The sequence below is a fragment of the Alexandromys fortis genome, unplaced genomic scaffold, assembly GCF_014885135.2.
Source record: "Alexandromys fortis isolate MF-2015 unplaced genomic scaffold, M_Fortis_MF-2015_v1.1 scaffold_73, whole genome shotgun sequence".
Classification (NCBI taxonomy): domain Eukaryota; kingdom Metazoa; phylum Chordata; class Mammalia; order Rodentia; family Cricetidae; genus Alexandromys; species Alexandromys fortis.
Window position 1 is genome coordinate 2,939,406 of NW_026067959.1, and position 24,236 is coordinate 2,963,641.

The 24,236-nt window shown below is 43.3% G+C and overlaps 1 protein-coding gene across 4 annotated transcripts in view; it reads right to left on the reverse strand.

Annotated features, from left to right (window-relative positions):
- Il31ra (interleukin 31 receptor A) overlaps positions 1-24,236 on the reverse strand; it is a 40,435-nt gene that overhangs the window by 10,985 nt on the left and 5,214 nt on the right. For all 4 annotated transcript variants that reach the window (XM_050152752.1, XM_050152751.1, XM_050152750.1 and 1 more), the window contains 8 exons: positions 21,937-22,088; positions 20,079-20,196; positions 17,466-17,629; positions 12,650-12,792; positions 11,801-11,954; positions 9,386-9,465; positions 6,626-6,842; positions 482-667 (listed from right to left, as the gene is read on the reverse strand). In XM_050152752.1, the coding sequence (XP_050008709.1) occupies positions 482-667; positions 6,626-6,842; positions 9,386-9,465; positions 11,801-11,954; positions 12,650-12,792; positions 17,466-17,629; positions 20,079-20,196; positions 21,937-21,991 (1,117 nt within the window). In that variant the 5' untranslated portion in view covers positions 21,992-22,088. The remainder of the gene's footprint in view (positions 1-481; positions 668-6,625; positions 6,843-9,385; positions 9,466-11,800; positions 11,955-12,649; positions 12,793-17,465; positions 17,630-20,078; positions 20,197-21,936; positions 22,089-24,236) is intronic.

Consider the following 24,236-nt stretch of genomic DNA (forward strand, 5'->3'; position numbering starts at 1 on the left):
TGGATGGCCACACGCCTATGCCTATATGGGCAGCACTAATTAGATTCAGTGGGTCATTAAAAAACAAAAGGAAAAAAGGGAGGAACAGAAAGTTGTGAGGGGTATGGAGAAAATGGGGAGTGGATCTGGGAGAAGTCAGGGGGAGGAGTTAGCATAGATATGGGCAAAATGCATTGTGAGTTCACATTATTTTAAAAGACTCCCTTTTCTGTGTTAAATTATGATTAGCCCTGACAGGGTATCTAGTAAAGACCATTATTCCCGGTGTCTCTATTGACATGTATGGAGAAGGTTGTGTTTACTTCCCACCTGGGGACAGGCTTTCTGTGCCAGCTTCGCCAGGGACATGCTGAAAACTATGACAATTGCTAAACTTCTCCAGTGCTGTCCCTCACATTACAGCTTTAAAGAGAATTCAAAAGTTGATTTCAGTGAAACCGAATCCCATATCAAGGGAGCCTGCAGGGTCTGTGCCAGCTACCTTGCTCGATGGTCCAGTTTGTGACGTGAGACACGGACTCCCAGGAAAGGGCAGAGAACTCCGACTCCGCCGTTTCTGGGAGCCACTCCACCATCCAAGAGTCCACCTCGGGAGTGGAGCTCTCCCACTCCACCACCAGCAGAGGCTCAGCAAGGCGGGCGTGCATGTCTCTGATGCACCGGATGGCTGAAGAGAGAGGAAAGGGCAAATTCCCAGCTGCCACACTCGGCCCAAACGTACCAGCCCCACCGGCATCCCTCACTGCCAGACGGTAAGATCTCCACTGTATCATCTCTTGCCACTTTATTCTCATCCTTTGCCCCTTTCTTTACCCAATATCTCTGATGATGAAATGACTTCTTGATCTGCTCTTCTCTCCCCTCAAACTAACTGCTTTCCAGAAACAGACCTCACTAGTGAGCTAGAACCTGAAGGGACATATGTTCCATGCCTTCTCTGCCAGTCAAAACGTCTCCCAGCAGGAGTGGGAACCTAGTCTCATCTCTAAAAGCTCATGGGTTCCCAAACTGGCTCTGGACTTGAGATTCCAATGGCTACTCCTGCACGTAAGCCAGGTAATTTGTCCACTTGAAAAGGTGGCACTGAGAAAAGTAAGGATTGAAGATGTTAAGATGAGGCAGGGGCAGAGCCTGGGAGAGAAGCGCAACGCCCGGACATCATTGCCCCCTCTTCCTCAGGATTCCTGACTCTTCTCCTCTGCCCCCTCTTGCCTCTCCCTGCCTCCCTCTACTTCCCCCGCCTCCACCTGCCACCCCTTCCTCCCCCTGCGCACATCTCTTATGAGTCGATGAATATCCTCCAAAATAATATCCCCAGTGCTACAGAAAATGACCTTATGAGAAGATGGGACCACCATAGATGTGGTGCGGATGGGGCCCTGCGTTCAATGTAACTGATGTCCTTATGAGAAAGGGATGATTAGGGAGGGCAAGGCCAGGAAGATGGCTCAGTCAGTAAAGTGCTTAAGACACAAGCATGAGGAACTGAATTTGATCTCCAACACCCACATAAAACACTGAGTTCAGTAGACTGGGGAGAGAGAGACAGGAGAATCCCTGAAACTACTCAGTCTACCTAAACTGGTGACCTCCGGAATCGGTGATTGAACCGTGTCTCTTCATTGCTGGGATGACCTAGCAGTAAAGAGAACTTTTTCTTGCAGAAGGCTAGAACTGGGTTCCCAGCACCCACATTGGATGTTCACAAGCGCTGTCAGGTCAGGGGGATCCAATGCCTATGGTCTCCCAGGGCATCTACACTCACATGCACACACCTACATACAGGCACACACATATACACGTGATTAAAAATAGTACATCTAGGAGGAGGTGGTGGTGCATGACTTTAATCCCAGCACTTTGGAGCCAGAGGCATGAGGATCTTCTTCAAGGCCAGTTTGCCTACATAACAAGCTTCAATATAGCTAGGGTGACACAGAGAGATCCTGTCTACACACACACACACACACACACACACACACACACACACACGGGATCTTAAAAAATAAAGTGGAGATATTGGGGCTGGAGAGATGGCTCAGTGGTTAAGAGCAATGGCTGTTCTTCCAGAGGACCTGGGTTCAATTCCCAGCACCCATCTGGCAGCTCACAACTGTCTGTACTCAAGTTCCAGTAGATCTGATTCCCTCACAAAGACATGCAAGTCAAACACCAATTAGACTAAAAAGTTAGAAAATAAAAAATAAAGTGGAGAGCTATTAAAGAAGACAATTGATGTCTGCCTCTAGCCTCCACACATGTCTACAAATTAATATGCACAGAAGCACATTCAATAGAAAAGGAAAGGAAGGAAAGAAGGAAAAGAAAGAGAAGGAGGAAGGGAAATAGGAGCTATTGGAGCTGCCCCAAGCAGAGCCTACGGCCCCAAGAAGCATGGAAAGATTAAGGAGGGTCCTCATTTAGGGACTCTGGGGGAGGGGGCGGGGAGCATGGTCCAGTCCACAGCTTGCTTTTATACCTCTAGCCTCGCTAACCAATGTGTTCCTGTTATTTTAAGCTGCCCAGTTGGCAGTAGGACAATAAGGTGGTACCTTGGCTTAATTAGCCTCCTCCCTGCCTGCCTATGTCTTCCACTTCCTCCTCTGGTCTCCTGGAGGCACTTTGGTAACAAATGCCTTGGCAAGGAATCCTGCCCTGCAGATGAGTGAGCGTGGCTTCCAAACCTCACACTCTTCCTGCCCACCAATCCTGGAGCTCAGAAAGAGCCGGAGAGCTAGGTCTACCGTGCCAGGTATGAGGCTAGGAAAAGATCATGAGGAGGTTGGAAAGGAGTCCAGAAACTATGAGTCAGTCATGCAAGAGGGGAGGCCTGGCCTCGTTAAGGAGCACTAAGAGACAAGTTACTAAATCACCCTACAGAATAAAGACTAATTGCTGGCTCCATCCGTTCCTCAAGAGGAACCCGCTCCCGATATAAAACATTCTCAAGAGTAAGAGGAAAACAAGATTAGCCCTGAAAGCAGGGAAGAGGTTGGACTGCGAGCATCATTGGTGTCTTATGAGAGATCACCCTGGATCTAGCAAATACCATTCTCAGGACCACGTCCCCTTTGCCAGCTGAGACTCATCACCAACTCTCCCTGATGCTGTCCCCACTGTCCCGCAGGCTGACTCACCACAAGTGGCTTATCTTTCCCATATCCTGTACCAGACCACTGCTGCCCGTGACCAAAGACACACAAAATCCAGGAAGTTCAAGTAGAGGGACCCTGAAGGGTTATCTCTGCCAAACCTTTATTCTAAAGATGAGAACATGAGGCCCACAGAGGCACATAACCATCTTGGCTTGTACAGCATCTGTGACCAGAATCCCAAAGTCACCTTATGAACACGAATTTCAGCGGTTTAGTTCATGGAGACAGGCTGGAATTGCACTGGGAAAATCGTGCACAAACTGCAAAACTGTCCCGGATCTTTTCATCATGTGGAAGACAGATCTAACAGCATCTGCATCGTGGGGCATTTCACGGCTGAGATAGCCTGTGCCATCTTACCACAACACCTGACACAGCCTAATACACAACTGATCATATTAATGCAGTGGTAGTTAAGCATCAAAAATATTATTACCTGACTCTTCCCAGCTGATTTTATTTTATTAAACAGAATTTTGTAGAGTCTTAGTTTTCTGTGGTAAATTATGATAAACACTGAAAGAGCAGTCAGAGGCATAACGGACATTATCTTTTCCTGTGTCTCCATTAACATGCACGGACACGGATAAAGCCTTTGACACACATGGGCGCCGCACCAAATAGCTGCTGTTGTCAGTGGTCACCGATACTGGAAAAGGATGACTTATGCTTTCCTAGTTGTCTATGACAACGTTCTGCAAACTTCCTCTGTAAGAGCCAGACAGCAAACATTTTAGTGTTCACAGGCTACATAACACAGCCACCTAGTACACAACGGTTGTACAAAGAGGCCACAGAGCACATGTAAAGACGCATATGGCAATATTTCAAAAACTTCATTTGCAGAAAATAAAAATGTACCAGGCCAGATTGCCAATACTTTGTCTAGGACCATTGTAGGCAATAGTTTCAATACAAAAATTTTTAAAAAGCCCTCGGTGAATTTAGCATAACTTTAGCTAAAGTGCATTTTATAGTATTTTTAAGTTGCAACCCATATCTAGCAGAAATGCATTTCTTAAGAACGATGGTAGTGGGTAGGGATATCAGTGGTAGACAGCTTCGCTGTATTGCACCCCCAGTGCTGCAGAGGGAGGAAATGAGACAGAGACACGGAGACAAGAGAGAACGACGACAATGAGACCAGAGATAAACTCAACTGGTAGCGTGCTTGAGACCCTGGTTCAATCCTCGGCACAGCATGTACCTGGCTTGGTAGTACACTTGGGAAGAAGGAACATGGGAGTCACAAACTCAAGGTCATCTGCTGTTTTGTGGACTGAGGAAAACCCAGTTACATGAGACCCTGCCTCAAAACAAAGATGGTAGTGATCTGCGTGGGACATTTCCAGAGAGGATCTCACTCCCTCCTCGCAAAAGTTTGTGATGTGGTTGTATTATGAAAGCGTTCCAGGTTACACCCATCCTAAAGAGGTTAGCTAGCTTTCCCAATGGAATGGTGCCTTGTGGAAGACCAAAAATCCCAGAGCTGCTGGACTCCAAGGACAATGTATCCATCCCCTGTTCTCTATTGCTTCCCATGGCGGAGCCATGGTGGGAACCGCCAGTACCGCCATTTAATAAAAAACACATATTCCAATCACGTATCATTTGTTGAAAATACCACTAGAATCCCAGACACTGGAACAAAGGTGTTAAGGACCAGCTGGGCATGGTGGTGCAGATCTTTAATCCCAGCACTCAGCAAACAGAGGCTGAGGGATCTCGGAGTTCAAGACCAGCCTGGTCTACAGAGGGAGTTCCAGGATAGCCAGTGCTGTTACACAGAGAAACCCTGCCTCAATACCATAAACATTGACTCAAAACACAAAAGTATGAGTTTCCCAGAATCCTGAAGTGAAGGCAGAAGAGGGTTTAAGAAGAGAAGGGGGAAGGGAAGGCAGAGAAGTCTAGAGCTAGTTGTACAAATGTCTGAGCCAGGCTGAGTTGTACAAATGTCAGCTGCTATGTTGTTTGGTGGTCAGAAATTATATTTTTAAAAAACAAACAAACAAACAAAACCTGGCAAATGAACAGACAAAACCCTGCCCTCCGGGTCCACTCTCAAGAGTAGTGGGGCAACACAAATTGGACTCATGGGGGGAGGGAGAAACAGAAGAAGAAAACTCTAATGGGGGAGGTGAGGAGGCTGAGGGAAGAGGGTGGATCTAGGAGGAGGTAGGAGAAGGAGACGAATGTGGTCAAAATACATATATGACATTCTCAAGAATTAATAAAAATATTATTTTAAAAGATTTACTGCCCTCGTGGAGTATGTATTCTCTTGAAAGAGAAAATGTTGGGAGGGAGGGAGGGAGAGAGGGAGGGAGGGAGGGAGGGAGGGAAGAAAAGAGGGAGGGAAAGAGATAGAGAGGAAGATAGAAAGAGATTGTACTTAGAAACCTGAGGAGGAGGGAAAGGTTGAAATACCAATCCCAAAATGAGGAGGCTGAGGAGAAAGCTCAGTAGGTGTTTTCTAGACAAGCATGAGGGGCTGGGTTTGGGCCCTGAGTACCCACTTAAAAGCCAGGCATGGCAGAGCATGTCTGCAGTCGCAGCATGGGAGGAAGCCAGGAGGGAGTTTCCTGTCAGGTCACTAGGTGAGGGATCATGTTCCAAACAGTATCGGGGAGAGTGGAGGAAGGTATCGACCCCTGGCCTCCACAGTGGTGTGTGCTTGTTCACTCACGCTCGCTGGTGCACACGTACACACACGCACCCATGCAAACGTGCAGTTCAGCGCTCACTTCCTCACACACAATCCACCTAGGCTTTTTATTCCAAGACATAGAAAATAAGGCTTTGCTGCTTTGCCTGGGTTTGGTAAAATGATCAGAACTACTTCAGCAACAGTGTAACTGCCAGACATGGTGGCTAGTGTCAGCAATACCATCCCTCATGAGGCTGAAGCAGAATGGTCTGTAAGTTAGAGGCCAGCTACAGAGTGAGGTCTTGTCTCAAAAGAATTTAACCAACAACTAACTGGCAAGTTTACATACACATATAAGCAGTTTTCCTAGCTGGGCCATCAAATAGAAGGGGAAGGAGAAAAAACAGGACAGTGAGCACTAAACCACAGCTGGGGCAGAGCCATCTGGGAAGAAGAGGGTTCAGGAGAGCACACAGTCATTGAGGACATAGGCCTCAAACACGACTGTTTTCTTTTCTGTGGCTCAACCCATCACCCAGCCACTTGAAACAGAACCAACAAAAGTAGCGTGCAGAGCTTCCAGGCGCTGACTGTGATGTGATTCAGGCTCTAAATATGTAGCCCAGGCTTTGCTCTGAAGGAACTGTATCTTGGGGTGGAAGGTCTTATTGGGTATCAGCAGGTTCTGTTCCCCCACAACAACTTAAAGAGCCCTTGTTCCGACCTTTCTATTTGATTCAGGAGGAACAACTATCCCGAGGACACGGACTGCTCTTTCTTCAACCAGATGGAACTAGATGCTCGAGGAAGGGGTACTTACTCTCCTCATGAGCAGCTGGGATCCTCAGGACAGCCTCTTGAGACTGCCCAAGAAAATTAAAAGAAATCACAGACACGTGGTGTGTCTGGCCAGTCAGAAGCAGTTCATACTGCTGGCTGGTAACATTGTTTATCTCTGTGAGGTTGGTGCTGTTTTCTGCAAAGTACTGTATGTTGTAGCCAAGTGTTCTCTCCTGGACTGGGGCTCCTTTTGCCTTCTGTATCCAAAGAAAAGAAAGAAGATTGTCGGAAACCAGAAAGAGAAAGGCACGGGAACAGTGATAAAATGGAGCAATGTCTTGTTAGCCATCAGATGCTAAGTTGTAACATTTGCCCTGTGGTGATGTTAACCCCTCAAGGGCCAGAAGAGATGATTTACCAAATGGTACCTGCATATAAACTCTCAACAGGAGTCCAGTTTCATGAGTTCAAACTGGGACTAGCAAGCCACGTCCACTTCCTTATGCGTCCTTTATTCTGTCATGCGCAGGCAGAGGTATAAAAGCTAAAAAGTCAAGGCTCTCCCTTCTGGGCCAAAATCAAGTTCAGAAGTCATCAAAGGTGGGTGGGTAGCTGTGTCTTTATCTTTTACTCCCACAGCTCCCTGCTCTAAAGAGGGAAGACAGCTGTCCTGGACCAGACATCCAGCTAGGTAATCCCGCCAAAACACTCAGGGCTTCCCTGCCAGTCCCCTCAGCAGGAAGCCTGAAGTGCAAGCCCATAAACTGTGACTCAGATTCCTATTTGTAGTCTTAAACTTGGAGCCACTGACCAGATGTTTGTTTTTGTTTGTTTGTTTGTTTGTTTGTTTTGTTTTGTTTTTCGAGACAGGGTTTCTCAGTGGTTTTGAAGCCTGTCCTGGAACTAGCTCTTGTAGACCAGGCTGGTCTCGAACTCACAGAGATCCGCCTGCCTCTGCCTCCCGAGTGCTGGGATTAAAGGCGTGTGCCACCACTGCCCGGCTTGAACAGATGTTTTGACTGCGAGTAAACATATGGAATATTTCCCGGGAATTATAGGGATTCCAAGTTTTCCGGTAATCGCTACTGATTGCAAACATCATGGAGCAAAATGAGAGGACCTGCGGTCAGACAGAGTTTTAATTCACTTTAACCCAGCATCATCACAGCCCAGGAATTCCCTTTCATTGACCACAGCAATGAAAGATCAGCTAGAACCTCTAAGGACGAGGGTCCCCCTGTCTCCCAAGACAATGCCTTATTTTTCTTTCCCCTTTAGCCTTTGCCGATATGGCACTCATATCTTATAAATTTTGCTGGGTTTTATTTTCTGTTCATTTTCAGTCTTACCCACACTAGCCAAACACCCCACCACTGAGCCCATCTTAGTCACTACTTTTAGTGTGTCCAGATCAGCGATTTTCAGGACAATCCTAGAATCTCACCACCTATACCACTATCAGACTTTCGAGTCTTTTAGTGAATGCCTTGCTAAGTAAGTTGAATTCTTAGAAAACCCTCTCCTACTGAGGCATAAAGAATACAGTCCCCTTGCAAGGAGGAGGAGGCGGGTGGGAAAGTCTGGTCACTTACTTCCCAGGCTGGCCTCTTGCCTCCTACCTTCCACAGTATAGCTAAGACCTCGCAAGGTTCATCCTTCACTTTCCTGCCCAAAGACAAGAGTGTGAACAGAGCCATCTCTTTCCACACCTCACCGCATCTGGGGTTCATAGCAATGACTTCCCAACTTTGGCTGTGCTCTCCTATGCCCCTGCCTCTGCCACCTAAGGGTGTCCCAAGGGCATAGACAAAAGCACTGTCAAGCCTGCAGCAATTGGTTTTGGATGTCACTCAGCCAGCTAGGGTGATGTCTCCATTTAAAAAGCTCTAAGCTGCCAAGCTTCAGCAAATGGATCACTTCCTAGTGGCCCTGGAGACATGTGAGATCGAGCTCTAACAGATTTTCCCTCTTCACCATCTCTTCTTCCCTTCAACCTCTCCTTTCTTTCTTTCCTGCTTCCTGCCGCTTGTCTTCTACCTGCCCCTTCCTTTCCTGTTTCCCTCTTTGTTTTCCTTTCTGTCCCTTCCCCTCCTCTTTTCTTCTTAGTTCCTCCCTCCCCATCTTCCCTGTATCACCCACCATCTTTTTCCCCTCAGGTCCAGGTTTTCATCCTAGAAAGGATCATGTGACCGCTCTTCTGCCTTTGCACACCACACTACTTTAGTACTTACAAGAACACACGTCTCAAATATGTCGGCAATATCAGATGACCTGACCCCCGTCGATGCTCTTCTTGGGTGTAAGGATGAGGTTGCAAAACCCTGCACTATATTCTAGGGGATGGCAGCCCCGGGGTAGCTTCCTCAGGAAGACCACAGTGCATCCTGAAGTTGCACTTTGTAATTGCCCCAATTATAATGATTCAGATCGGAGAAAGTATCCCATGTCTGTGATGTGTACTTGGGCTCTCTACAGGGTAGCTGATGGGGAGCTTCTGACCTGCACAGCTGTGAGCTCTGAGGCAGCACAAGGACCTATAGAACAGGATGTTAGGGTAAAACATCGAGCATCACGGGGTTTTAAGGGGAGGAGACTAAAGGCTTTTTGTTTTGTTTTCAGGTTTTTTGAGAAAGTGTTTCTCTTTGTAGCCCTGACTATCCTGGAACTTGCTTTGTAGACCAGGTTGGCCTTGAACTCACAGAGATCCACCTGCCTCTGCCTCCTGAGTGCTGGGGTTAAAGGTGTGCACTGCCACCAAAGGCTTCTAACCAGGGAGTTAAGTACGGCAAAAAAAGATCACCTTCCACAGCAGCACCACCTTCCTCACTCCGTCCATGCCGGCTGGGCCCACAATTCTCCACAGGTCCAGGATGTGCGGAACTGGAAAGAACAAGAAGGACTGCGTAACTGACAGTAGATATTCCCCGGACCACCGGGCACCCTGCCCTTGGCAAGGAGGGGACAAACAAGGCAGAGAGAAGGGAGTCAGCCTTGTAATGCCCAACAAGGTCTTTATTCTGGGGCTGAAGGGCTGGAATCAAACACATCTCCAAATAAATCTGCTCTTCGTCTGATAACTTAATAACAATGTAAAGGAAGAAGAGTAAAATATGCTCCATTGGGATTCACCTGGTCCCCTAAAGCTGGGCGGAAACGCACTTTGTCCTCTGAAACTTGACACCTGTGTACATTAATACACTAGCCCTTCCATCTGCAATCAATCACATACTAGTAGACCTACCAATGACCAACAATGACAGTGGCTAACTTCTAGCAAGTACCACTGCACTAAGTGTCTTATCTGGATGAGCACATATAATCCCTACAGCCCATCACTGTGGGGACTTGACATTACCATCCTCATAGAGAAATGAAGGAATTGCCAACTTATACAAGCTTTTATGTAACACAGCCAGGATTTAAATCCTGGCTATGCACCATATGAATAGATATTTAAACAGAACTTTTCAGATCAATAGACAGATAGTCCTAATAATGAATAGGTTAAAAGAAAAAGGTAGCACCTCAATTTGGCTTAGAACTTTTCAAATAATTATAGGGTTTGAGGAGATATGAATTAGACAACTAGAATTCTATTATGAAATAGGGAATAGATGATTTATAAATTGGAAAACAAGAACTTAGGAACTTCTGGAGTTTAGGTCATACAATCATCTAGCCCTCTCATCCTGAAAAAGAATGAAGAAAAACAAAAGCCAAAAAAAAAAATGCTCTTCTCAGAGCCAGAGTTCTCTGGGGGCGGTTTGTAAGTGCTGATCTGGGTTAGTCAGCAAATGACACCCAGCTGAACTAATAAACAGAAGAAATAATAACTTGTCATGCTGACAGCAGAATAAGTTGAGGACATGACATGAGGACATACTGGACCGAGAAGCAGGCTCGGCTTTTTTTTTTTTTTAAATTGTTAGAATGAGCCATGATAGCACCATGAAAGAAAAATGATGGCAACAGCAAGGAGATTTGGACAAGCCACAACCACACTCCAGGTGCTATTTCATCACCGAACTGCCCGGTGAAGGGTGTAGCTGGGAAGAGGACAGTTTGGGCCATGAACGTGAGGTTTATTCTGATGTTTTCACAGGAAGAGCGCAGCTCAGCCCTGACTATTCAGCACACCTGGCTGTTTTTTAGCATGCATTTTATGTGATGTTTTATACCTATAGTTATTTGTATTGCTTGGGCATTCAGAGATGATGTCTATAAAATATATGACAAACGCATACAATTTTAATCAAAAAATTTATGTGCTAGACCTGGTCCTATCACCCAAGCATGTGGTTTTGAATTTTCTGTGGTACCTTTCCCACATTACCAGAGCATGGCATGCAAGAACTGAATCTCAGACGAGACAGGCACAGTTCCCCATGCCTGAAGCTACATCCATGAAGAGAAGGTTACAGACTAAGCCTGAACCCCTCCCATGAGGAATGCAAATTCAGAAGGTATCGTGTGGGTTCCAGAATCCAACCAAAAGGCTGAATATGGCAAATATGTGATAGCTCCAAGCTGGTCTCACAGAAATTTAAGCAGGCTCGGGAAGAAAAACAAATCCTGGGTCACGAGTACAGAAGTTGTTCCAGCGGCCAGTGTGTGAACTGACTCTTTCTCTTGCTGTCATTAAAAATGTGGCCTATTTTCTTGTATTATCACTACAGTCATATACTTAGTGACTATTTTAAAGGTTTAAGATGTATAGCTTCAACTTATCATAGGATGTCTTCATAGGAAATCATATCACTTCTAGTGTGTAAGAATCTCCTAAGAGGGGGTTGGAGAGATGGCTCAGTGGTTAAGAGCATTGGCTGCTTCCAGAGGTCTTGAGTTCAATTCCCAGCAACTACATGGTGGTTCACAATCATCTATAGTGGGATCTGATGTCCTCTTCTGGCATAAAGGTAAGCATGCATATACATAAAGCAAGCAAATAAATATTTTTTTAAAAAAAATCTCCTAAAGAGTATGACAGATAAGATCCTATTTCTCTGGGAACATAGATTGCTATAGTAACTAGTCATCTGAGGAACACGGCTCTCTCCCAGGGGCTCAGCAGATACTATTAGTGCTTATGAAGAGGGGGCCCACAGATAGGCTAGGACTTGCTTTTCTCAAGATGAATCCCAAGCATGGCATGTGTCAAAAGCCAGCAAGACTAGAGCCAGGATAAGCAGACGAGGAATAGCAGAGAGTGGCTTGCCTTCCTCCATAGTCACTCCATTTATTTCTTGGCTCCAGTTGCTCCAAAATCTTGACTCATTGGTCTTGAATCGTAGAGCTATGACATATTCCGTGAAAACCTGAAGCCCCGTGAGGTTGTAGACCTTGTTATGATCCTCGAAACTGACCTCTTTCTGAAAGACAGAATGGACGCTAAGCAGAAACAGAGACAGCATGGACTATTTTACTGTGGGTGGGAAAAGGCCCATGACAGCTGTCTAGACATGTTTAAAACATAGGCTGAATGTCATGTGACTAGATATAATCACAAAGGTCTGGAAAATAAATGACAACCAAAGAAATAAGAGTCACTGTCCCTGAGGGTCTGCTGGTTTGCCACAGGGCTCTGAATCAGTCACCACTTTTATGAATGATAAAGCTATAGAAGTTATCAAATCTGAAGGTCTTAAACATCAGAAAGCAAAATGTTAATGGTAAGTTTGGGGTAGCAGAATAAAGAGTCTAAATAGGCTGAAATGATGGATGAGACTTCCATGAAGAAATCCAATGGTAATTAAAAAACACTTGAAATTTCGTTAAATTTCTGGTGGCCAACACTGCCGTACACAAACCAGGGTATACTATAAAAGCAAATTTCTAAGTATTTAGGGTGTTACTGTGCTCAGAATACAAAATGCATATGGTAGAATATGCTTCCAAGCTAAAATCACAAACGGAAGATGGAGAAGTAGAATAGTACAATAGTCACTATTATTTTTTTCCTGCTTTCCATGTAAAAAGAAAAAAAAACACAATTCCAGATGAGCAAAGCTGTCAGTGAAGTCTTTCCTTGGGGCTCTAGCAGAAATACCGTAATGGCGGAACTTACCCAGTGGGTACTGTTCACAGCCCTGAACCGAAGGGTGCACCTTAGAGGATCGATAAGAATATTCTCACGGGGTTTCCACCATATCTGGAACATCTGACGCGAAACTGGATTCACGCTTAAAATTATAGGTGGTTCAGTTTTCACTAAAAATAAATAAATAAATAAATAAATAAATAAATAAACCCTCATAATTACAGACTGACAGAAGATACTAACAACATCAATCTAGAGTTGAGTGCACAGACATCCCAGAGAGCCAATTACAGCCCATAATCTGTGGCTTGCTATACGCAGATCCACCAGCAGGGCAGTGGGAAGAGAACATCACTCTCCCAAAGCCCTGTACCAAAGGAAAGAGCATGCCCAGGCAGAAGAGGATTGCTCCCATGAGTCCTGCGCAAATAAGTCCTTTACTCAACACCAGGCAAAATGATGGCAAAACAAAAGAATATATTCAGTGATGACAAGAATGCAGTCATAGGCAAAATATGGCTCATGGAATAACCTACAACTGAATTATTTATGAAGAGTTGGCAGGAGCATCTAGCAGGCCTGTGTCCTTGGCCCCCATGACAGAGAATGGCCACCAGAAAATGCCACTCATTTTCCTTGCACACTGCCAACATCATGGGCCCCAATTTCCTTTCTTGAAAATATGTATTTCAGTCAAGCATGGTGACTCACATTTATAGTCCTAGAACGAGTAAGGCTGGTTGATACAGACCAAAGCCCTGGCTTAAAGAAATAAAAACAATTTTCTTGAAAAATCCTGAAGTAGGGGGACATAACAACAGACATGAAGGAAACCCAGAGAATCATCAGGTCATACTTTGAAAATCTGTGCTCCACAAAATTGGAAAACTTAAAGGAAATGGACAATTTTCTGGATAAATATCACCAAAATTAAATAAAGACCAACTAAGCAAATTAAATAGACTTATAACTGCTAAGGAAATAGAAACAGTCATCGAAAGTCTCCCAACCAAAAAAAGCCCAGGACCAGATGGTTTCAGCACAGAATTCTACAAGATTTTCAAAGAAGAACTAATACCAATACTCCTCAAATTGTTTCACACAATAAAAACAGAAGGAACAATGCCAAACTCTTTTTATGAGGCTACAATTACCCTGATACCAAAACCATAGGAAGATATTACTAAGAAAGAGAATTACAGACCAATCTCACTCATGAACATTGACACAAAAATACTCAATAAAATACTGGCAAACTAAACTCAAGAACATATTAGAAAAATCATCCACCATGACCAAGTCAGCTTCATCCCAGAGATACAGGGATGGTTCAACATATAAAAATCTGTCAATGTAATCCATCATATAAACAAACTGAAAAATAAAAAAAAATCCACATAATCATCTCGTTAGATGCCGAAAAAGCTTTCAACAAAATACAACATTCCTTCATGATAAAGGTGTTGGAGAGAGCAGGAACATATCTAAACATAATAATGGCAACATACAGCAAGCCAACAGCCAACATCAAACTAAATGGAGAGAAACTCAAAACAATCTCACTGAAATCAGGAACAAGACAAAGTTGTCCACTCTCTCCATATCTATTCAATATCATACTTGAGGTCCTAGCTAACGCAATAAAGACCACAAAAGGAGGTCAAGGGGCTATGACTCAGAAAAGAAGAAGTCAAACTCTCACTATGTGCTGATGATATATGATAGTTTACATAAGTGACCACAAAAATTCTACCAAGGAACTACTACAACTCATAGACACCTTCAGTAATGTAGCAAGATTAACTCAAAAAAGCTCTCCTGTACACAGATGATAAATGGGCTGAGGAAGAAATCAGAGAAACATCACCCTTCACAATAGCCACAAATAGCATAAAATAACTCAGAGTAACTCTAACCAAACAAGTGTATGATAAGAACTTTAAATCTTTGAAGAAAGAAATTGAAGAAGAAACCAAAAAGTGGAAAGAGCTCCCATGCTCTTGAATAGGTAGAATTAACATAATAAAAATGTCAATCTTACCAAAAGCAATCTACAGATTCAATACAATGCCCATCAAAATCCCAGCAAAATTCTTCACAGACCTCAAAAGAAAAATACTCAACTTCATATGGAAAAGCAAAAAACCCAGGATAGCCAAGACAATCCTGTACAATAAAGGAACTTTAAATACTTCTCTGACTTCAAACTCTACTACAGAGTTACAGTACTGAAAACAGCCTGGTATTGGCATAAAAACAGACAGGAGGACCAACAGAACCGAATCTAAGACCCGGATATCATTCCACACACCTATGAACATCTGAAGGGAGAGGAGTGGAGAAAAATATATAGCTCAACAGAAACAACCTAAAGTTAAAAAAAATGTTTAGTTTCTAAAAAGAATGTCACACTGTTAATCTTTAGGTCCCTGTATTAGAAGTCTGGTTCTCACCTGTGGCTACTGGAAGGTCATGGCACTTTTAAGGGGTGGAGCCTAGTAGGCAGTTTTGGGGGGGCACTAGGCGTTTACTTTTGAAGAGGACAATGGAGCGTGATGACTTTCTCTCTTCTGTTTTCTTCTCCAGCCAGGAAGTAAAGGGCTTTGCAACAATGGGGCTGACCGGCACAGACTGAACCCTCTAAAATAAGTCTTTTCTCTTTAATAAACAGTCTAGATACGTGGTATAGCAACAAAAAGCTGACCAATGCTGTTAGCACTATGTTTAAAAACTACTCCAGGAGGCTAGAGACATGGCTCAGAGTGTGTAGTGCTACCACAGAGGACCCAAGTTCAGGTCCCAGCACCCACGTCAGGTAGCTCACAATCACCTTTCAGGTCCAGCTCCAGGAGGTTCGACTCCCTTGGCCTTTATAAGGTCCTGGGCCCATGTATGTGCATGCACCCACACCCACACACAAAATTAAAATTAAATAAAAAGACACCTTTTAAAAAGTGAGCTCAATGGACCAGGCATGGTAGTCCACGCTTATAACCCTAGCACCTGAGAGGCCGAGGACATGAGAATCAAATTTCATCTTAGCTGTATAATGTGAGGCAAACCTGCCCCCAAACACTAAAGTCAAACAATCAAAATTACTTGGAACAAATGCGCAAAGTGCAGTCATTTAAAAACCTTAGAAGAAAACACAGCAAAAAATTAATTAAAGTTGGTGATGATTTCTTTCTTAGAGACAATCTCTGAAGCACAAGCAATAAAAGAGAAACCGGTGCACTGAGTTCATCAAATTTATTTTGCTGTCTAAAAAAGACACTATCAAAAAATTTAAAAGATCAAAATAATGTTAAAGATCATCCAAACAAAGGGAGAAAATATTTGTTAATCGCCTATTCCAAATAGAAAGAAACATTAAGACACAACAGAGCTGGGGAGGGATCAGTGGGGTAGGAGCGGGACAAGAAAAGTCATGGGAGGAATATTATCAAAATATGTTTTATATGTGTGTGGAAAGGCCATGATGAAAGCCATTGCTGGTATTAGTATAGCCAATGAAATCCTTTTCTTTTTTTTTTTTCTTTTTTTCTTTTTTTTATTTTTGAGACAGGGTTTCTCTGTAGCTTTTGGTTCCTGTCCTGGAACTCGCTCTTGTAGACCAGGCTGGCCTCGAACTCACAGAGATCTGCCTGTCTCTGCTGGGATTAAAGGCGTGCGCCACCACTGCCCGGCTATGAAATACTTTTCAAAGAAAGTAAAAATGGGCAAAATTTTTAAATGAAACAGTCACTGCAGATGCCACAAATATGAATCAGGACCCCAGTGGGGTACAAGTCACACTGACCCACCAGGACGACTGTGAAGAAACCGGAGCCTTCATACACAGTCAATGAGAATGGTAACTGCTACAGCTACTTTGACCAAGTTTGGCAAATCCTCAAGAAGTTAAACTGAGTTGCCATGGGGCACAGCAATTGCAGTAGGTATAGATCTAAGATCATTTAAGAGATTTTTCAAGCAAACGTTTATACCGATGCTCACAGAAGCACTATTCATACTAACCAGAAAATAGAAACAACCTAAATGTACCCCAGCTGACAAATGGATCGCCGTAAGATGACACACCCATTTCATGGAATGCAAGTCAACCATCAAAATGGAGCAGAGTCTTAACAAATGACAGACCTTGAAGTCATTACAGAAGCCAGATAAAAAAGCCACATATTATACAATTCTATTCATATGAAATGGTCCTAGTAGGTAAATCTATAGGGATAAAAAAACATGCTTGAAGTTGCTAGAAGTTGGAGGAAAAGGCAAATAAATGATTAGGAACTTGCTACTGTTAAGTATGAAGTTTTTTTTTAATTATATTGAACTTAATCCTATTATTGAATTAGTGGCAATATTTAAAGAATTTTATGCACATAATAAATCCACTGAATTGTATACTTTAACACTTTGAATCTATAGTATATTAATTATATTTAAATAAAGCAGTCACTTTAAATTTATGGTTAAAAAAATTTTTAAAGTTTGAAAGACAACAATTGGAGACAGTTTTTTTAAAAATAAGAGTTCCTCTTTTCCTTCACGAGCAACGATGACATGCTGGGGAGACCCTGGTTATTTCTCTGAGAGCCATTCATGTCTCATACTGCAAAAGAGATCAATGGTCAGCCAGAACCCTCCTGTTTATCACTCTTTTTCCTCATTTAATTAATTTCTTCCATCTTCTCCTTCCCTCTCCTCCCCTTCCTTCTTCAATAGGCATCTTTTCTAGGCTCACAGCACATACCTATTACTCCCTCAAACTCCGAGTCTATTTTGAGAAGGAAGCGGGAGAGTAATTATCAATGTAACGACACTGATGTCATCAGCCACTCACGTATGTGGTCGAGGTTCCAGCTTGTGATGTCAGATTTCGTGCTCCCGTCTCCGTTCTGAGCTTCTACTTCAACAGTGCAGATATCTGGGTATATTATATACGAACTGGGAAAGGAACACGAAGCATTTGTGACCTGCTTGATGCAACTCTTTTTCCCAAAGGAGCTTCGAGAGAAAAGGAAATTCACCATGAGTTCAGTACAGACTGCTGAAAACAAAATCACACTTAAAGGTTCTAAATAGTATTTGTTAATTTTGCAATGGGTTTCTCAGAAGTGTCTGGTCCAGGATTTGTATCTCTCTGCCAAGGGTCCCTGCATCCTGCCTGCCTGAGATGCCATGAGCCACACAGACCTGGAGACAAGCAGACTTTGTATATGACTGTGTATTCTTACCATCAGAAACAACAAACAGATTACAATCAACCCCATAGACTGTGTGATAATGCATCCCTACTTTAAGAAATAAAGAACAGATTGTTCAAATGCAGACTAGAATTAGAATATTAAAGCTAGAGCCTTAAGAATTTATCCTTTCAAGCCAGGCAGTGGTGGTGCATGACTTCAATCCCAGCACTCAGGACGTAGAGGCAGATGAATCTCTGAGTTCGAGGCTAGCCTGGTCTACAGAGTGAGTTCCAGGATAGCTAGGGCGACATAGGGAAACCATCAGATGGTTTGCTAAATAAATTATTATAAATATAAATAATATTTAAAATTATAGCTATTATTATACTCAGGGTTACTTATGTGGAAAGATACACCACCTTCTAATAGGATACATACATGTACAGATTGATCAGTTTTATAAAAACATACATTTATGTGATTTGTCAGAGACGCTTGGAAAGCTCTTCATAAAGATGTTTAAATTACTCTTTCGAGGATGCAATTGAAAACATTTCTGTGTTTCATGCTGAATTTTTATCATTTGTATATTGTTCTTTAAAAAGTCATTAAGATAGATAGCTCTACATACAGATAAATAAAAGATTGATAAAGAGATAATAAACACATAGATAATAGATAGAGGACAGGTAGACGTGGTGATTTGAATGAAAATGGCCCCTGTAAGATCAGATATTTACATGCTTAGTTGATGAACTATTTAGAAAGGATTAAGAGGTGCCAACGCCTCCAGAGTGGTGACAGGTGGGCATGAACATAACCTACGTGGTCCTGAGGTTGATCAGATGGAGCAGAGATGGAGCAGAACTGAATAAGAGGCTCAGTTTGCAAGTTGTGAGTGTGTACTGGGGAGGAACAGAGCTTAGACATGTGGAATCTGAGGATCAGAGAGAACCTGGAGGTTGGGGTAGTGTTGTGTCACCGGCACAGGCTCTAGGAAGAGCTGGGTTTGATCCTAGCTTTGCCTTCGAGCCAGTTCCTTAGGTTTTCTGTAAAGCGAGGGAGGTGATGTTTGTACCACATAGGGGTCTGTATAGGGTGAACAAGGTGAAGCCACAGACAGTACTCTACGAACGGAGTAAATCCCAAGTGTGGACTGTGATGGTTGCTAGTTCTATAGCTAAGGTTTGCAGGTCATAACTTTGAGTGGCGGGCACCCTTTCTTTCCTTTTGCACACTTCCAGATCTCTTTAAAGTCCTGATTAAAAACTACCAGCCATGGGGATGTCCCTGTGCCCTCTCTCTTCCCTAGGGGGAGGATTTATTCTGTTTTTCTTCCTTTCTTGTTTCTTCTATTGGGAACATTAAGTAGACTTCTCTTTCAGTGCACATACTTGTGAATACACACACACATACACAGAGTCTCTGCCTCCTGCTGAGAGCACACACACACACAAACAGACTTGCAACAACTGGTTCTCTATTTGAAACAGAAAAAGCAATCCATCTCACAATAATCTCCAACCTGAATACTTTTGTTTTTAAGGGAACAAGAAATAATAGTTTTATTAGCTTTTTTACAATAAACAAGCAAACAAACACTTGCAATACTAAAACACTTGACTATTTGCTAGAATTGCAATTTTAAATGATAAAAATTTCTATTCTTATGGAAATGAAATCAAAATGGATGCTTGAGGCAGTGAAGAAAAAGCAGTGGCCACTGAACGGACAGCAGGACCTTAAAAAGCAGTGGCGGACTGAGGCGAATCCTCTTAGCTCTAGGCTGCCATTACACCGTATCTGGATCCATGCAGAAAAACAGCTCCTTCTAGAAAGGAGTATGACCAAGACCTTCCCACTCTGCTCCAAACTGGGGACCACTCTTGGCCACTCTGGCACCTCTAAGGGCAGATCACCATGTGATCTACAGTCGTCCCTCTGCAGCTTCAATCCTGTCAGCATATCAGTAAGGAACTGAGATGCCACCTAGCCACTCTATAGAGATAGCTGTCACACAAGTTGTCACTGAGAAACGTCTTCCTTCTAAGTGACTTGACTCCTGGGTGAACCTCTGCCTCCTGCTGAGAGTACACACACACACACACACAAACACATACACAGTCTCTGCCTCCCTCTGAGAGCGCACACACACACACACACACACACACACCACACGTCTCTGCCTCCCTCTGAGAGCACACACACACACACACCACACACGTCTCTGCCTCCTGCTGAGAGCACACACAGTTCCCCACACTTACTAAGTCAGCCTCACGGTATAATTGGTGTCACCAATTTCTTCCTCTGGACTCCAAGTACAATTCATACTTCTGTCAAAGTAGAAAATGCAGGAAATGTTCTCGGGCTTAGCTGGCAGAACTAGGGAAAAGTCAGAGAAACATAGCATCAGTGCACAGAAACCATTGCTGGCACACCATAGTTTAATCAACACTGTCCAAGTGGCATTTGCTAGGTGCAGTCTCCTAATCAGACTCAGGAAATATTTGTCATTTCAGTTATTCCCTTTGAAGAACTGATTTCTACTTAAAAAAATTATAACAAACTTTTACATTCATTCCTAATAAAAATACTTAGAAGCAAAACCTACTGTAAGTGAATATTAACTGCAGGTGAATTACTAAGCCAGGCATCAAATGAATGCCTCCGAATAAGTGATTATGATATGGACTTAAGAAAAGCTCAAAAATGCTGGTTTATGCTATACCTTTATGCACCAACCATTTTTCCCTAAAGAAAACACATCTTAGAGCCGATGTTCCTATTGAACAGAAAACGGATGCAGTGTTTAATTCAGAACGGGGGTCTAGAGCCATAAGGCGTCCCTAAGTAGTACAATTTACATATTCATAAACAGTATTGAGAATAAATTACAGTGTCAGAACATAATCCAAGAACAGAGTTGTGTGAGGAGAATTCCGAGTGCTTGTGAGATAACTCTAAGAAAACAAGACAAGAGTCTTATGACCTCAGTTTCTTCAAGACATGGAATTGTTCTTTCATGGAAGTGTGTTTACATCTTAAACTAGCCCATCTCCATTAATCTGTGTATTGCCATGTGGCTGTGGCTTACCCAGTAAAGTTCCACCCCCAGTATGTCTCTTGTGGGGCTACATGGCTTCTCCTCAACTCTTCCTTCTTTCTCCCAGCATTCAGTTTAGTTTTCCCTGCCTAGCTCTGCTCCACCCTATTTCAGGCCCAAAACAGCTTCTTTAGTAACCAATGGTTTTCACAGCATACAGAGGGGAATCCCACATCAGGCTGCCTTTGTTCAGAGCTTTCTGCTTGCCATACAAGAGAAACCAAGACATTTGATATGGATATCACAGAAGAAACCTAAGGAAGAGTAAATGTTCTTCAGTATCATTATCTCTTCTTGAACACACCAGAGAACTTTACCCTTGGCCCTTTAAGATTAGAAATGGTCATGGGGCAATGCCTTGACCATCTGACATGCAAGAAACATACAATTGCTAGTAAATGGCACTTCCCTTGCCTTTTAATATCCAGACCTGGGTGATTCTTTCTATCTTAATTTTTTAAAAGTAAGTTGTGATAAAATGAATCGCCTCTTAGGTTAGCATGGTCTAGGTGTGATCAAACTTTTGACATCGGCTTGAGAAACTCATCTATAAGCTTCAGTCTTGAGAACCATGAAACTGAGTTACAAGCAAAGATTGCAAAAGCTTTCTCATAAAGTAAGCTTGCAATTTTATGCTGGACTATACTTATAGCTATCCCTTAGGTTGTCTAGCCCTCTGATACTGTGGCAAGATGTTGTGATCAATAAATGTGTTGGGTCTCATTCACAGCTAACCTGCTATGTAGCCTGTGGACTACATGTCTAAATGATCTTGATCTTAAGGGCATCTCTTCATTTAAGAACATGACAAATCATCTCTCCAAACTTAATGTAAGAACATGCACTTTCTGTTGTCAGCACACGCATGCAAGCTTGCATGCACACGCACACACACACTCACTCAAAATCTCACAGATTCTATGTTGCTCATCTGCAAATGTTCATAATTTCTTTGTTCTGAAGTTAAAATTTCTCATCCAAAAACATATGAACTGCATGACCCACGAAAGCTGACCTACCTGCCAGGCTGAATTTGCAAAGTAGAGGGAACACCCACAGTGCCAAGGTCCACATTGTTCCGGAATTCACACCCAGAGGCTTGGCCAGAGCTCAAAATCTCATCAGTCAAGTGAGAGGTTGCTTCTCTGTCTCTCTATTCCAGTGACAGATTCTAGGCATTTGAGCAGGAAGGAGAGTTTTATTTCCACACCACCCTATCTCATCCATCCTCCATCCCGTCCCCCATTCCATTCCCCACCCCATCCATCCATCCTCCATCCATCCCCCATCCTATCCCATCAGCTGTCTGTCACAACACAGATCTTGTCATAATTACTACATCAACCCCAGTCTCCATTTTAAAGATGTGTACTGGCAGCAGGTTTTCCTTTGGTCCACAATGCACACTGCTCTGCAAGACCCAAAGCAAACGACCACCGAGAACAGGACTGAGGCAGACAGAAGGCACCATGACTCTGTACAGATTAAGGCCACTTCTAGCCTTTGTCTCAGTTACTGAGCTCTGGACCAAACAAAACAACCGGGAGCTTCCCAGAAACTCTATTTCTTGCCTCCCAACTGTGCGTGCTGGCCTTTCCCCTTGTAAGATTATGAAGTATACTTGGTTTTGTACCTGGTTCTTAGCTTAGAACTCCTTCCTCAAGGCAGACTATAGAAACTAAAATTTCTCTTTCCTGAGATGAATCATAGAAACAGAAAATCTAATTTCCCCTTTCTTCCCTTTCTCTTTCATAATAACCTGGTAAGCCTGCTCCTCTGAGTTCAGTGAGTCGTTCAGACAGATCAGCTGAATTCAAGGAGGAAGTCCTAGCAACGATGATTTATAGTCAGTTGGTCCAAAAGCACAAGCAAAACCGCCCAAGGCTTGGAAGTAGGAGCTGCATTTTCGGGGAGTTGGTGTCTCCAACCTGGGGGGTCTGATGTTATCTCCGGGAAGATGATATCAGAACTGAATCAGATTGGAGGACATTTCTCTGGCACCGGGTGCCACAGAATCAATTGTTTGCTATGTGAAAAGTCCCCACCCGTCTGCTGGTAGAACTTTCTGTGGCGATTGCACGGCAGCAGCAGAAGAAATCAAGACGTTCTGTTTCCCCTACCACTCCTCATTCCTGGCGATTTAACCACTTCCCTAGACTTACATAAAGGCCAATCTATGCTAGGACGCATCCCTGAACACCCGGAACCTTCCTTTGAGCCTCGCCCACTGAGCTAGCTGCATGGATGGTTCTCAGCAACAGACTTTCTGACTTAACCGCTGGTAGTTTTGTGAGCTCAAAGCCTGCTATGCAGCATATGGTGTGTGGTAGACACTCGGTACTCCTCATGTAGTTGATAGTAAGGAATAAAATAAGAACCAGCTCAGGGCCAGGAAAATCTAAAGATGAAGCAAATGTGAGAGCATAACTCATCCCAGGGAGAAATGAGGGATGCTACATTTTCCTGTGACTGATGATGGGACGTTGGCATGGGGACGGTGCTAAAGAAAACAAACAAGCAAACTTCTGGAGAAAGCTACAGGGATCAGAGTCTCTTATGCATACAACAACCTCAATGCCTACTAAGTGAAAATACTTCACCAATCAGAACGTGAGCTTAGACCTCAGGAGGCCGAGGCCCAGGTTCAATTGTGAGTTCCACACCATCGTACTCGCCTTAGCAAGTCTGAGGACAGCTTAAGACACAAATAAGCTCCATTCATAAAACCGAGAACACAGTAGGAAGTAAATAAAACTGTCATCAGTGAAAGGGTGGACTGCTGGTTGTCGGGCAGCCGCGGCCAATGCCTGACGCTACTCCAGAGAATGTCTTCACTCAGGAGGTGGCTGCTTGGATACAAGTGAGTATAGGACACCAAGCAAACTTTTCATTTCCCAATGAAGAACAGATAAGTTTTGAAAAATTTTATCATGTGGACTGGCAAGATGGCTTGGCGGGTAAAGATATCTGGGCCTAGCACAGCTCTGCAAGTTCAATCCCCAGACTTCACATAGTAGAAGAGAATTAAACCCTGCACGCTCTCCTCTCACCTCCTTTGCACACACACAAATGTGATAAAAATTTTTATCAAGATAAAAATAAAAAACTTAAAAAGAAACAAAAATTTATCATTGTACAATAACATCCTTCTGTTTCTCATTATTGAAATTTATGTTAATCTGTTTCTAGTTTTAGGAGAAAACCTGTCTTTTAGTCTTCGCTCCTACTTTGTTTATGTGCTCAAAAATATTATTAGAAAGGGAGGGAGTTCCCAATGTGGAAATTCCATAAAAACACACGCTACCAGCTCAATAATTGA